At 29.9% G+C, this 17,179-nt stretch overlaps 1 protein-coding gene across 1 annotated transcript in view; it reads right to left on the bottom strand.

The window, feature by feature from the left end:
• LOC136979084 (complex I assembly factor ACAD9, mitochondrial-like) overlaps positions 1-17,179 on the bottom strand; it is a 70,762-nt gene that overhangs the window by 12,350 nt on the left and 41,233 nt on the right. Inside the window, exons 11-14 of the mRNA XM_067274994.1 lie at positions 13,044-13,163; positions 9,964-10,092; positions 6,180-6,259; positions 366-492 (exon numbers count right to left, since the gene is read on the bottom strand). Of these exons, the coding sequence (XP_067131095.1) occupies positions 366-492; positions 6,180-6,259; positions 9,964-10,092; positions 13,044-13,163 (456 nt within the window). The remainder of the gene's footprint in view (positions 1-365; positions 493-6,179; positions 6,260-9,963; positions 10,093-13,043; positions 13,164-17,179) is intronic.

Raw genomic sequence — 17,179 nt, 5'->3', positions numbered from 1 at the left:
AGTGCCCTGAAAAAATTAATATTTTATTTGTAACAAAGATCATTACTGAAAATAATGTTTTGATTACTGTATGAATATTCTGTTTTTATGAAGAAAAAACTAAGGAAAGCAGGTCTTTATTTATTCAAAATTGATTTTTAAATAACTTTTGATTTAGTCTTAGTGGCCTACGTAGTAACAGACACAGATTCTATAACTTTTGATTTCCATTTAATTTAGAAATTAATAATATAAACAATTCAATCAACAGTTTAGATGTAGTTCTAAGGTGTATGTAATCACAGTTAAAAAAATATAAACAAAATATGTAACAGAAATATTATTAATATTAAAGCTATACTTATTTAAAAAATATTTAATCTCACTTTTAAGGAAGGATGAAGATGGCCAGCTATGTCCATTGACAAACTTGCTTTATTTTGTTGAATTTTGGTTTTTTGTATCATCTTTTTAAATATAAACACAGGATTAAACAAAGGATTCCTCAATTTCCTACAAAAGAATTAATACAAGTACAATTAATAATTAAATGTTCAGTAATTTCGCATAGAGGTAGGTATATTTAATTATTAAATAGTAGCCATATTATAGTCCAATATAATCTGGCATCAGTGGCAGATTTCTGCACAGGCACACAAGGCATGCACCTGGGGCCTCAAAATTCAGCTCTCAAATAAAAAATATTATTTTATTTAATTATTATTTTTTTCATAATAAAAATAATTAATAATTTAGCAATACAGTAGAGCATCGATTATCCGACTTAATTGGGGACTGGGGTTGGTCGAATAACTAAAAGTCGGATAACCGAAAAGTATGAAAAAATACATTAGTATAGTGTATTAGGCCTGGTTTAAATACTAGCCTCCCTTTCATGGTTGAACCAGTGCTGCCAGCTAAAACATGCAAAAATTTAACAAAAATAATATTAAAGTAGCCAAGACATAACCAAATATTGTAGCGCCACATCACTAGCGGACATTTGAATTTGCCGACTAGAACGTGGTCAGTTAATCAGGGGTCGGATAATCGATGCTCTACTGTATTCTGTAAATTAAATTGACAAATGACATGCCAGCTGTGACATTTTTTGTGGGTGGCGACCCTAGAGGTCATATTTTGAACCATATGCACTGACTGTTCCGTACACAATGGTGTACAGATCACAAACTAGGGTGCAAATATTCTTAAATAATTTTATTTTTAACCAAAATTAATAATAATATTCAAGACATGACAACAACAATTTACAGAAGCAAAAAATCAGATTTCTTTATTCACTTTATCAATCAGCGCATTCCCAGAAAACCCAAAAGATGAAATCGAATACAGTGGGTGATCGATTAACGAACATAATCCGTTCCAAGACTTTGTTCACTATCCAAATTGTTCATTAATCGATTATCGATTTACCATAGATTTTTATGGGAATTTGATTAATTTGTTCTGGAGACACCAAAAAATAAAAAATATATACTTTCTTACTGTGTTTATTTATATGTAATAATAAAAATACATATATACACAGTCTTGCATTTTTATTAATCATGATTTTTTCTGTTTGTGGGGTTAAAGAATCTGCCTAATGTCGATTGCTTTTCTCTCTTCTTCAGGATTTTTTAGAAGTAATTAATAGCATTGTAATTGTAGAGATTCCCAAGCCTATTAACCTCAACCTGGTTTGAATGCCATTCTAAGACTGTTGTTCTGACATCCTCCCACTTCTTCAAAAGATCTTTAATAGAAGATATCGGCATTAATCCTCTTTTTCAGAAGAAAACATCGTGTTGAGTTTCTTGGTGTTCTTTATTCAAAAGTTCTTGGCATTCTTCTGAAATCAGATCCGTTTCAGGTTCTATTATGAGCTTTTCAATGTGCTTTATTTCTTAGAAGCGATTTTTGTTACTCTTTTAGCTGTTTGAGTCTTCTTGATAATACAGTATCTTTCTTAGATAAGATTGAACTGCAGCCTACTGTAGACTTATTCAAGCCATACTGCCCAGCAACATCAGCCCACTCTCTACCTTTGCTATTCTTGCCTTTAGAATATAAAAACTGATGTAAAACTTAACAAGTGCCTGCCTGACAGTCTCGCGAATACTATTAAAGAATTGTTTCTGTCAAAAAAATAAAAGAATGGAATTACATGGGAGAGTTCAGATGAATACTATCCTGTCAGTATATACCAGGTTGAGCGTCGATGTCAATGTCTCTTGTGCCCCGAGAAGTTTCGAATTGTTGCCCAAAGACAAGGGAAAACCAATCAGTATTCATTATTTTACGTCTCTTCTACTTGTGTTTGTTCTGTGATGTGTTCATTATCCGAACATTAAAATCTTTCGTGAAAGTGTTCATTATCTGATTTGTTCATTAACCAATCACCCACTGTACTTGAAATGGAATTAGTTATAACAAGTGTTCAAAATATCCTCCATTGCTTACCAAACAATAATAAAATCTATTATAATAGTTTACAAATAAATTTTTATTATTCATAGATTATTAGATTTTTGAAATACAAATCAGTAGTAAATTTAAAAATAAATTATTTTTAAATTTATAGCCATGGATTACTAGAATTTTTTGTTTTTAACACTTTTACCTATTAAAGCTTAATAATTCTTGTACCAATAAGTTTCAGTTTTCATAATTAATACACTCTAAACATCAGCAACCTTTTAAATACAGCCAGGCAGTTGTAATTTTATATTAATTAATTTTCAATTTTATTTCCCTATGTCTCATTTTTTTTGGACCACTGGTATAGTGCCTACCAGAGTAAAAAATGTGCATGTAGAATGCACACTGTAGGGTGTAAGGATAGTGAAAATATTTAGAGGGGGACCTCAAAATTGAATTGTGCTTGGGACAGTGCTAAATCCACCACTGTCTGGCAGATTGTTTGGCCTTAATCAAAAATTGGGTTAATAGGTGTTTACTGTATTTGTACAATTAAAGTGCAATGAAAGATTTACTGTTTCCATCTTATATATATATATCCATATATTTCCATTCTTATATAATTAAAACTGGTTTTTTATTTTCTTAATTTGAAATTAATTAAGAAATAGTTTATCTCCAATTTTCAAAAAACTGCATCTGAATCTGAAAAAATTGAATCATTTTAAATTTTATAAAATATTTAATGATTAAATTGAACTTATCAATATTAGGCTTGAAATGAAATAAAGTAACTTAAAGTAAAAATATTATTTTATTTTTAGAGAAAGTTTTTTATTTCTTAAATTTAGTTTTTATGATGTTAATAAAATACCACAGCAAATTATTATATTCTGCTATTCTACTATTTTTGCATTTGTTAATCTAACTTTATATAAGCAATACAACTTCTCATAGAATCAAGTTAACAGACGTAGCATTCATTACCATCTTGGATTTTGTCTCCCTATACCCCTCGATTAAAATACAACCATGCTTCTGCACTCAGGGATCTGTTACTAAGCTGCAAAGGGGCAAGTACGCATCATAAACATGTATTGCAGCTAGCACACCTCTTATACTATACTTCATTCTTCCGCTTCAATAATGGTATGCATTTATTTACAAAAACAGGGCATACCTATGGGAAGCCCCCTCTCAGGGGACTTGTGCAAATTGGTGGTTCGACAATTAGAACAAAGGGTCATACCACTATTCCTACCAAACATCCTAGTTTACAAAAGGTACGTAGATGACATCTTCATTCTTTGGAAGGCTGAGCCCAACATAAATGATTTTATAGGTTCCATGAACAACAACCCATATGGCCTTACTGTCAAACTAGAGCAGAAGAGTAACACAAATGCGCATTTCCTAGATGTCAACATTCGCCTGGACACAGGCAGAGTGCAAACCAGCAGAAATTACAAACCTTGCTATGTACCAATATTTATTCTGTCAAACTCTGCTGACCCTTTTTCTCACAAGATCTCTCAAGATCTCTGCATTTCGTGTGCTAACTAGAAGGGCACACTAAATGGGAGGATACGGTGGCAGAATTGAAGCACATTGAAAACATAGCAGTAAGTCACAGGTATTGCACACATATGCCAACCTGCTAACTGAGCACCATACGCACAACATACAGGTAAAGCCCAATGACATCCATAATCACAGCAATCAACCAATCATGCAAGGTGGTGCAATACAACCAGCACCTAAGCTCCATCTATAAAGAGATTGCTACCCATAAAGGCACAAAGATTGCCTATAAGAGATCTAGCACAGTATATGGGCTATTGCACAACGACAAAGACGGAACCTAGGTAAGTCGGGCACCAGGTATCCATATAGTTCCTCTCAGAGACCACAGATTCCAACATGATCGGATCCATGATGCACTCACTAAGCAAAAGGATACAGGAACACAGGTATGATATTGCTAACCAAAAGCATACCACTGTCCTACCACCTATGCCACAGACCCCAAAATACAAGCCAACCTCCGTAAGGCCAAATTGGTGAAAATGTCAGGTCAGGTTAAGCACGTTCGCAACCTGGAAGCATTAGAAATATATAAAGCCGGCCTGGCCAGCAACTGTATTAATGCAAAGGATGCTGCTAATGTTTCATATGCATGGAGATGGTGCTATGAAAAAAAAAACGAAAGCAACACTAGCATGTAGCTACCGTTTCTACGCCATTAATTACATCTTACTATTTATTTGTAGTGATGTAAGGATATTTTTATCACTATTGTAGCACATATGGCCAAAAATTATTTTCTAACGTTTAAATATTTCGGAATTTTAAAATAATTTTAAACATGTTGTTTGACATGCTCCCTATTCAAATTATACTGGTCAAAAGCCATGATTTGACCATGTTTTTGACCATGATTTGACCATGTTTTTGACCATGATTATGGTCAAAAACATTAGTTTTAACTAAAATTTGTTCTTACTGGGATATAAAAAGGTTCTAGTGTGTTGATTATAAACAATACGTTTTTAAATTTGGGAATGCTTATCAAAATTTGATTATTAATAAAAAAATAAACAAATTATTTTTTATTCAAATATATAAATTATATATTTAATATATTTAACTAAGCTGAATTTTAATAACTAAATATCTAAATAACAGAGTTTTCATGCTGTAATTTGGAAAAATTTTTATTAATGAAATTAAGTAATCTGGTATGAAGATAGGCATTTAGGCTGCAATTAATTTTAGAATTAAATTAATTATTAATGTTAATACTTATCTTTAGGCTAAATTTACTTAATTTCATTAATGAAAATTTTTCCAGATTATGGCCTGAGAAATCTGATGTTTAGATATTTTAGTTATTTATGGTTTTATTTATGTATTGGAATGGTATCATAATAAACATTGAACTCTACTTACGTATACAATAAAGTATAAAAGAACAAAAGTAAAACTAAAAATAAATTAAAAAGGACAGATTTTAAAATTTACAGATTATGTAAAGAGAAGAAAGAAGACTAAGTTCCTATTGCACATGCATAAAGTAGTTATTATAATGAAGACAAGGAGGAATATGCACAGACTGAAAATGATAACTGTACATGAGTAGAACTAGAAATAAAGGCAAAATATTTGATAATAATTATTTTCAATTATATATTTTACTAAATTATTTTTAAAGAACAATACCATAACAAATTCTGTTAATCTGATGAAAGACTTAAATTAGGTATGAAAAAATTATTTTAGATGCCACTTTTTTAGTAGAATTATAAAAAATGTGCTTAAAATTTCAAATATATGAGTTATATTACTCTTTCTTTTAGATTTTTTGGTGTAAAAGTTTAATAATAAACAGAAATTTAAAAAGTCTCAATAAATCAAGTTATCTTCCTCAGATGAATAAAACAGAATACTTATTTGAAAAATTCTTAAAAATTACGGTTAATTTTTATAATTTTTCAAACAAGTATTCTTTCTATTTACTTTTGAGAGATAACTTGATTTATTAACAATTTTATTAATTTATTTAATATATTTCTGTTTACTATTAAATTTTATCATCAAAAGACAGTATTATTTCTTAATTTGTTTGCAAAATTTTATTGTATGCTGTGATTAAACAAAATGTAAAATTATCTAAATTCAAAACTGTTAATTTTGTTTTTAACTATATTAATACAATAAATTTCAAATATGAAAATAACAAATTACAAGTTTATAATTTTAAATGTTATAATAATACTTACTTAACATTTTCAGATATATGACTTCCTGCATAATTGAAACCAATCAGAGAAATGTACATTTTCAACATATCTGATGATCCCTAAATTAAATAATTATTACTTCAAACAGTATATACTTTCTTTAAATTTTAAAAACAAAAACTACTTAATAGCACTTACTACTAAATAATGTAATTTATAAATATATAAATTTTTTTATTTATATTCATATTTATAAATTACATAAGTAGGCTTTGGAATATTTTTAATGCAGGTCTTATTTTTGGGGAACAATAACCACCTATCATGAAATGATCTCTGGATCCATTTAAATCAAATTTTTAATCCTCATTTTGCACTCTTCCTCCTTTCACCATTTCCCTCAATTAGCATCATTTCCCATCTTTTTCAAACTTTTGCACAAAATTACAGATAAAATCCATTTTGATTCTAGTACTGACAGTTAAGCAATTTCTAACTGATTTTCCCACCTATCTAACATTTAGAAATTGGAATTATGCTTTTGACTGGCTGACAGATTTCAACTGTAAACAGTTCTGAATTTAAATTCAAAATTATTCCTTCCCAAAATTTTAAACTTCTTTTTATGATTGAATAGAAAAAAAGTCAGTTGATTAATAGTGGTTTTAAAAACAATATAAATAGGTGGTTTCCTTTGGCATCTTTATTTTAATATGAAGTTCTGCACCTTTTTATCATATTGTAAGAATATATACAGTATTTTCAGTATAGAATATATACAGTAAACATATCATATGTTTATATACTGATTTGGCCCAAATATTATGAAAATAAGAAACTTTCACTTATCAGCCCATTTGCTATTCCTGGGTTGGTAACTCTTGTACTGACACAATTAAGTAATTTTTTTACAGAAGAAAACAAAGTAATTTGGATATAAAGTTTCATACGGGCTTAAGTTAAATTTGTCACAAGAAAAAAGTGTTGGAATTGGCTGCTGATGATGAACGAACCATACAATCTAAATATAGATGTCAATTAATCCAAATGGTCATTTGGGAGGATTGACAATGATTGATCAAAGTGTGACTACTGTCAACTGCTATTGAACTTGCCATGTCTCTCAGGACTAGGACTGCCAGGTCTGCATGTTTTGCATCTAGTTGGGCTACTTTAACTGCAAATTACACCTTATTACTTAGGGCTGATTTTCATCTAATTTAGATTTTGAACTTAATTTCAAATCATAAACTAAATATCTGTATTTGCAGCCCAATTTGACAACACTGGTTTTTGAAATGAGACGTCACTGTCTAGTAATTATTTTTCTTTTAAAACTTTAGGAAGTACTGAAATGTTATGTAGTAAATGGGAAAGGGTATGCAGGTTTGTCAGCTAGTGTTATCAGGAAGGAATGAGTCAAAATTTCCCTAAAAATGCATTATATAATTTATGAACAGCCCCTAAGCTGCTTCTTTTTGCATATGATCAAAGTGATAGTTATGCTTTTTCTAGACTTACTTTCAAATGTTGATTGATCTAATTTTAAAATATTTCTGTTAAGAAATGCTGAAAGTAGAAAGCAGGAAGGAAGGTTTATGAAAACTAGCTGCAGGATATGCTGATGAAGGTATTGTTACTGATGGAACTAGCTTCAGGTGTAATATTTGTGATGTAAAGATTGCTGTTGATGAAAAGCACATGTCAAAACATGTTAAAGGGCATATTTTGACTGTCAAGCAAGTGAATGGAAATGAATTAAAGTAAAAAAGCTAGAAAAAACAAACTTTTATTTCAAAATCCTTGGCAGAAAGTAGTAACAGTGCTGCTTTCATAAACAAATTCTCTTCATCTTTAGCTATAGTTTTCTTACATTCTGGGATCCCTCTAAGTAGGATCGGTCATCCATGTTTGAAAAGTTTTTTGGAGAGATGGACTGGCAAAACCAATATACTTTAAGAAAATGTTATGTTCAATTGGCATATGCAAAAACAATCGGTACAGTAAGATATGGGATAATACTGGAGATAATCCTGTTTTGTTTCTTATGGATGAAACAACAGATGACATGAAATGATTAATTTTGAAATTCAATTTTAGTTGCCCTACTAACAAACAAACTGGTGAATACAATGCTCTTAAAGATATATATAAGCTGAAAAAGTATGATGCTACCCATGTAATGCAAGCATTTAACGATGCTTTCATGAAGCTGTGGCCAGACGGCATTAAATACCAAAATGCATGAGCTGTTCTAACAGACCGAGATGTTCTAACAGACCAAGCCCTTTACCCACTCTCAGCTTTCAAGAATTTAAAACCAATGTTTGTCAACTTGAATCACATTCCATGCATAGCACATATCTTTCATTTGGTTTGTGAATCAGTATGTGCTTAATGTCCCAAAGCAAACATGTTTATTTCAAAGATGAAAAAGTTTTAAAGAAAGTCCAGCAATAGTCACTGTATACAATGACATCTTCCCCTGCCACCTGATCCAGTCACAAGGTGAGGAACATGGATAAAAGCTGGCATTTTCTCTTGCAAAAATTTTGAGAAAATCAAAGAATTTGCTCTGCATGTAGAAGGTCCTGATTCTGCTGCAGTTGGTCAAATTAAGAACTTAGTTTTGGATGCTAGTGTTCAGGAAAAACTTTCTGCTGCATATTAATACAAATTTGTTGTTGATGCAATCAACAAATTAGAAGGAAAGCATCTTCAAAAAGAAAAGCAGTGGAAACTGTTTTCCTCAGTAAGAGATAAATTATATGGATATTCCAAGCAAAAATTTGAGAAGAGTCATGCTAAGAATCCAGACTTAAAGAAGACCGTGGAATGCAATGATTTAGAATTTCGAGTCAAGACCAAGTACCTGCTGCTGACATCTGTGAATGCATGATCTTTTTCTGCATACAAAGATATCCTTTCATGTAGATGCAGAAAATTTACATTTGAAAATTTGGAAATGATTACCATTATTCAAGTTATTTCATTCCTTTTGACAAATGGCTGTGATTCAAGCAATGATAGGTGACAGTGCACAAATGCTCCCTATGCTTCTGCACCACTTGACCAAAGGGTCGAGATCACCTCAAGATGCCACATCAGGATTCTGACACATTGTATCTTTTGGATAGACACAGAAACTATTTATTCCTATTCACACGTCAGCAATTGTATTTTATAAAATAAAAATGAATAAAAATTTATTTGGATTCAAAAACTTCATTTCGAAGATATTTCTAAATTAATAAAAGTAAATAACAGAATAAATAATACTAGAATAATACAAGTATCATCAGAATGTGCTAAAAACTGTTTGCAGCACAATATAATATTAGAACTTCAATATATACTAGTAATATTAAAATACTATAGCAAAACAGAAAATTTAGAAGAATATTTGATAATTAAACCAAAATAAATTTATCGAAAGTAATGAATAGGATTCATAATTAATTTATTTGATTTAAAAATGTCATTCTTTGTAAATTATTCTGCAAATACATATTTTATTAATTATAGATAAATCTCATATAAAGATATAGATTTAAATAAATTATAAATTAACTGAGAGTCCATAAGAGAAAAAATTAGAACAATCCACAGAAATATTATCAATATAGGGATACTTCACAAATCAACATTTGACAAATAGTTTTTTCTTGGAAAATTAAATTATTGGACTAAATAATTTGTACTTTGTAGGCTGTTTATTACATATGCATAACAACTTATAATCTTATAAACATGTTTCACATGCTTAAATTATAGTCTGAATTAGGTCATTAATATTTTAAAGTATTCATAAATATAAATTAACCTCAACAATATTCCAAGCAAGAGAATCTCTTAGATATCTGCTGTAAGGATAATTTTTGAAATAACTTCTACTTCCCAGGATCTCAATGCATTTGTTCACACACCACCATGTTTGTTCAGCACCAAATACCTGAAAATATTATAAATAAGATTTGATTATTTATATAATTTTAATGAAAAAATTTATATTAAAAACTTATTTAGTAGAAGAAAATGTTATTGTATTGTAAAATAATAACTGAATGATACAAATTATCAAAGTACAATATCAAATAATTAGAATCATTCAAATAAAAATTATAAAAATTTAACAGCTAAAAAGTTTTAAATGTTTATTATTTTTTAACATTTATAAAATTTAAAAATGCTGAATATTAAATTGTAAACATTAAGATCATATTTTTAAATGTATTGTCAGGGATGGAGCCAGAAATTTTTGTGTGTGGGACTTCCATGGTAAAAGTCTATGATGCTGCAGGGATAGGGGCTTTCAGATCAGAGTAAATTTAAGTCAAATTTTGCAACTTTTTGTTATGAAAACATGTCCTAGTCAAGCAATGTATAGAACAGAATTGACATATGATTATGAAGACATAACAGCACCTTTTAAACAAATTCAACTACATTCACTTTAGCAACTATTTCAGTCTAATGTGTCTATACTTCTTATGTATCTAGTAACCAATTGCCTTTTGAAAATTGAATGTCTATACAGGTTGCCCTTCTACAACAATTCTCATAATAGCCTGACTTACGTGATTACACACATCAGTTTTTACAATGTTCATTTGTGGAAAGGTTCTTTCACAAGTACAGTACCAGTGTGAAGTGGAATAACTCTAATATTGAGTTATTTTGCACATGTTTGAAAATAAGGTTTTGTAAGTCACGTTACAGCACAAATATTTCACCAATTGCACAGTTGTTTTTTTCTTATGGTAGTCCGTGATAAACTGCTTGAGATTTTGTTATAAAAATTTTCTATATTTTTTATTATTATAAAATGGCAAAATGCATAATTTTCAGGGTAGAGATGAGTTTTATAAAAAAAAAAACTGTAAATGCTAACAACAAATAAAATTATTATGTCTGATCCCACACACGATAAGACATGACACCCCTGTCTCTCCACCCCTTCCACCTTTCAAAATCAAAAGTTAATAGCATCAATACCCCTTACACATAAGCTACCATGCCAGATTTTGTTTCATCATTACCCCATCATGAGATATTAAATGAAACAGATGCCAATACACACACACATACATGTCTAAATACATATGCTTAGAAATTCCCCCCCCTTTTTTGATATTTTAGGTTCAGAAGGTCTGAAAACATGGATATTTGAAAAAAACCCACAGGGTCAAATTTGACACAGTTCCAATATTTTTCCATGTTATGTATACATAACAGCAGGGAAAGTAAAATACTTGTTAATTTGAGTAAAATGAGTTTACCAATAAAACAAATTTAGTATTTAATAATAAAAACAGTTATCAATTATATTTAATTTGTAAGATCAACTTATGGTACATGTTGCATCTACTGCTATACATAGCAATTAACTGCTGCAGGCACGAATGAAACATACTGTATTTTTGCAGATTGACCAGCATGCTGCATATAACTGGGGGAGACTAGCATGCTGGTTAAACTGTAACTAAAAAATAAAATTAATCAGATCTAACAAAACTAGTTGTTAATTAAATGTTAAAGAAAACATTCTTCTGAGTACAATAAGATAATAACGTTGTAACTTGACTGACTTAAAATCAGGATGAGAGTTTTCTTTTACAAGCCAATAAAACAATTAATGACTTATTGACTTTAGTAGTAATAAGCCAGTGTGGGTGCACTGACAATCTACCCTGACCTTAAAAATAACACCTTCCTCTCAAATTTTACACAAAACCAATGTTAATTGGTAAAAGTTGAGATAATTTACAGCAAAGTTCTGAAATTTAATGTTTATTTTTGTGTTTTTGAATCAAATTACAATAAACATTAAAAAAAAAATACTTTCAGCATTCCATGAGTACTTTACATTGTTAGAAAGAAAACAAAATGAAGAAATTAAACATATAATCATAGTTTTTGATGTAATGCTGACAATTTCACAGTTTTAGAATAAAAACTCATTTGGTTTTTTAATGTGCCCTCTAGAGAGGGATGTATAACCTCATTTAAACCGGCATGCTGGCATTCTATGAGGATAAACTGGCATGATGATTTTTACCATACAGAAATATCCGATTTCATGGACTCTCCAAATAGACCAACATGCTGAACAACTCATGACAATATGGTAATATATTGTACCTATGCAAATCTTTATCTATATAAATTATATATGGATATTAAAAGCAAAATGTTCCGTCACTGCCAACCAAAGCCAAAACCAACACTTTACAAAAAAGTGCTATAAAGAGACTTGACATGGTGGGAGGAATTAGTTGTGAATAATCCAACCTTGGAATGGGTATATGTTTCGGCCTGCGTGATAATATTTGATTAAAGAACACCCGCTGTCCAGGATTGCAACATAAAAAGAGACTTGATTCTGACTGCCTGAATGAAATATAACCAAATCAATAAAGATGAAAAACAAGTACTTTATTCACACTTTCTGAAATATTATGTTTCAACTGATTTCATTTAAATTTAAATTAATTAACTTTGATTTTATTTTTAGTTTCATTTTCAGTGTAAAGGCTAGAGTTTAATTATTATTTTAAATTTACTTTTTTTGAGTTTTAATTAACTGGCTACCTAGTGACTATTAACTCCTCATGAATACCCAGTTTTCAAGTGTGGAACAGTGTCGTGGGTGGTGGAGAGTAAGGGGCAGCAAATCATAGGTGTGGGAATTGGTGCCCCACACTGCCCCATGTAACTAATCCCTGTATTGTCAATTATGAAATTATATTAAATTAACTATATTATATTTTTATTCTAGTCATTTTTAATTATTTAATTAATAAAATGATTGTTTTTAAAAAACTTTTTCACAGTTCAGAAAAATTAGATTTTTATGAGAATTATAGCTATGTTAATTATGTAGGATTATAATGGCTCTATTACCTTTAAAATAGCATTTTCAATTTTGCAGTCTGGTTCTTCTACCATGTCTAATATACCAGCTGTTAAATACACCATACTTTCAATAGCATAGATTTTACATGCAATTTCACCCATTTTTTCCTTCAATAAAATGTATTTTTATTTTTAAATTTAATGAAATTTCAATATATCTAAATTATTTTGATAAATATTATAAAATTTTAAATAAATAACAGAAATAGAATGTAACAATTACAAATGTGTAATTAGGAATAAAAATTTTTTTTATTTACATGTTACATAAAAATTATTTAAAGAAATTAAAACAAATTCAACAATTAATATTTTATGCTAAATGAAAATTTAAATGCTTTAATCAATGATTAATCAACGCTTTTAATTAATTTGAATCTATATTTAGGAGTATTAAAAATTATAACTTAACGCTTTTGATCTTTGACTTTTTTTTGCCTATTTTGACTTTATTTTTAGAATAATTTTAACTGTGTATATAAGATAGACCACAATATAAAATACTAAAGTATTCAATAATAAAATGTTTGTGACTTTTAAAAATTACATAATATTTTTTTTTTTTTTTTTTGTGCAGTTAAAGGGAGTACTCTAAATTGGGAGAGAGAAATTAAACCATCTCCATCTATAAATTATATAATAGATATACAGTATATTAGAGATTGCAATATCAAAGGGTTTTCTCAATACAGATATTTCAGTAAAGAAAGCTTTCAATACCAGAATACAAGTATTGAAACCAGTGTTTGGATCTTAGTGGAATCTTCAAACATACAAAATACACTGAAAGGTAACCCATTTTTAGTTATTAGATGAGCTAATGTTGCAGGCAAAAATTATCACCACTTTTGAGAGAAAAATAATCAGTCACTCAATTTTAAAAGTACTTGCTTTTGGTTTGCTTCCTTCTGCTTCTAACCCTCTTTTTTTGCAAGTTGATACTGCTAGTCAATCCTCCTGCAGTTTTAATTATTTTGGTACAAGTTTTACATTTGGTACATGAGTCCTCTTTTATCTTTAGAAAAAATGCCAAACTGATTTAAATACATTAGTTTATTGATTTTCTTCAAATTCCATTTTTTATAACTACAGATACAGTATATTTCACACACGCAGGCCTAGGAGTGCTATTTCCCCTTTGAAAAAGTGAGAAAAGTGAGTTGAAATACAGAAAAAAGTGAATAAAAAGTGAGTGCAATAGTGACAAAACAAAGTGAAAACACAGAAGGAAAACTCAGGAAAATAGCGGTAAAAATTGTTATTTTCTTTTTATTCTGTTATGGTTAAACACATTTTAAAAATTTCTGTATATACTGTAATATAGTAGCCACTCATTATATCGCGTTTTTTTGGTCCCCCAAATTTTAAAAGCATTTGAGTCAATTAATTTTAAATTACCAATTGCCACTGAATTTCTATTTGCAACGAAATACCAGAAAGAGCTAAACATGCAGAACAGGTGGATAGATCGATTGTCATTTGTTTCCTTTTGATATAAAAGTTGTTTATTTATTAGTTTTAAGTACAGTCTCCTCATTTACAAGTTTCTGTGAATTCGAAATTTCATACCTTTATGTGAATTAACGGTATTGCGTCAATTCACATAAAGATGTGAAATTTCGAATTCACCACATAATGTGTAAGGAAAAGATCTTTTTAATTCTGAACGAAAACTTTAAAATTTTTATACAGTAGTAACTTTATTTTGCTTTTTAGAGAATTTTTACTCTAATTTTATAAGTTTTGATGTTCTATTATATATTCAATATTTATTTTTTTAAATTTTCAATTACAGCATTTATAATTTTTATTGAAAAATATAAACTACACGAATTTCTAATAAGCGATTTATATAGTACTGTATAATAAAATCGCAATTGATGTTTTGTTTTTATATCGACAGTATTTGTCTTTCAATGTCATAGATTTTGGCAAATAATGAAAATATGGCATGAGTACATAACTTTACTCAACACTGGCTTCTGAATTTGTAATGAGAGAGATTTTTTAAGTGCATAAAAGATTTTTTTAAATACGTTAAATAAATTTTTGTTTCCTATAACCTAACAACACTGAGCGGGCAGTTGCAATTTTGAGTCTGCTCAGGGCCGCGTATTTTCTTCTAAAAAATTCTATTCCGATAGTCCGATAATTCGGCAATTCGTTTGGCTTTAAAATTATTTTTGGTTTGTCCCACATCTTAATTAAGCACGTGAAAATGACCAAAAAAGTGAGAAAAGTGAGAAAATGACCTGAAAAGTGAGAAAAGTGAGGATACTTCAGAAAAGTGAGTACAAGTGAGAAAAGTGAGCGACTCCGAGGCCTGCACACGTACTCTAGAGTGTCCCTTATTTTTCAACTTCAAAATTTTTGAACGCCCACTTGCTCATTTTTTTCCTTTCACTCAAAAACTTATCCATATTTAATTTATTAGCAATTGATGAATATTAACCCATGCTAACTTGAGTATCAATGTGCCACATCTGAATGTGCCATGCTTCACTCAGGCCTTGATTGGTTATTACACATAAATCATTGTCAGTTTGTGTTTGGTTGCTGGTTGTGTTAACTAGAGGCAAACTGTTGTCAAATAGACAAGTGCTGGCTGTTTTATTTTACAACATACAAGAGATTAAGCTAACTATAAGTGAGAGTGTGAATCTTGTAGTTTGTGAGTGTGTGATCTTTTGGGAAAAGCAAGAATTCCAACAAGATACCCTCAGCATTATTTAAAAACCCCCATAGACTTGTACAGTGGATGATCGGACAAGGAACAAATCAGATAATGAACACTTTTGCGAAAGATTTTTATGTTCGGATAATAAACACTTCACAGAACAAACAGAAAAAGAAGCAACATAAAATAGTGAATACTGATTGGTCTTCCCTTGTCTCCAGGTGACAATTCAAAACCTTTTGGAGTTCTGAAGACGTCAATATCAATGCTCAACCCAATACTGATCAGATAGTATTCCTTCAAATTTTGAAACTCTCCCTTAAAATTCCAGCTTTTTGTTTACCTTTCTGACAAACAGTCTTCACAAGACTGTTGTTAAGTTTTGCGTCAGTTTATATTTATGAAAGGCAAGAGTTTAACTGTCCCATCAGATATTCGTTAATGTTTTAATACCAAATTTCAGATTTCATCCGGGCCTTGCATTTAAATAATTTTTTGTGCACTAGTTAATTTCTATTCTCTGAAATTTTGTAAGTGCTTTTCTGAACATTTTATTTAAAAAAGAAACTGATAATATTATGGAATCTAAAAAGAGTGGAGTGTCAAGAACTGTGCTCACTGTAGAAACCAAGCAAGAGATAATAGCCAAAGTAGAGAGTGGGCAGATGATGTCTGATGTTGCTAAGCAGTATTGCTTGAACAGGTCTACAATAGACACAATCTTAGCTATGAAAGATATATTAAGAAGTCTCAAGCAGCTAAAGGAGTAATGAAAATCACATCTGAGAAATAAAGAGCATTGAAGAGCTCATAATGGAACCTGAAACTGATCTGATGACAGAACTCCAAGAACTCTTGAATGAAGAACACCAAGAAACTCAGCAAAATGTGTTATTTTTTTTTTTTTTTTGTAAAAGAGGAAGGTGAAAGAGGACCAATGCCAACATCTGCTATTAAAGATCTTTTGAAGAAGTGGGAGGATGTCAGAACAACAGTCATCCAAATGGCATCCAAAGTAGAATAAGGTGCTAATAGGCTTGGGAATCTCTATAATTACAATGTTATTAATTACTTCCGAAAAATCCCGAAGAAAAGAGAAAAGCAATCGACATTAAACAGATTCTTTAACCTCCAGAAATGGAAAAAACATGACTAATAAAAATGCAAGACTGTGTATGTATGTATTTTTACTATTACATGTAAATAAACATAGTAAGAAAGTATGCATTTTTTTATGTTTTGGAGTCTCCAGAACAAATTAATCAAATTCCCATAAAATCCTATGGTAAATCGATAATTGGTTAATGAACAATTCAGATAGCAAACAAAGTCTTGGAACAGATTATGTTCTTTAACCAATCACCCACTGTATTTGAAATGGAGAAAATTATAAAAGAATGCAAGAAAGCATCACTAGATTTTTAAGTACCATAAAGAGGAGTTTCAA

Source organism: Centruroides vittatus, unplaced genomic scaffold, assembly GCF_030686945.1.
Source record: "Centruroides vittatus isolate TY-2023 unplaced genomic scaffold, ASM3068694v2 contig_577, whole genome shotgun sequence".
In the NCBI taxonomy this organism is placed as follows: domain Eukaryota; kingdom Metazoa; phylum Arthropoda; class Arachnida; order Scorpiones; family Buthidae; genus Centruroides; species Centruroides vittatus.
This window is presented reverse-complemented; position numbering and strand designations above follow the sequence as displayed.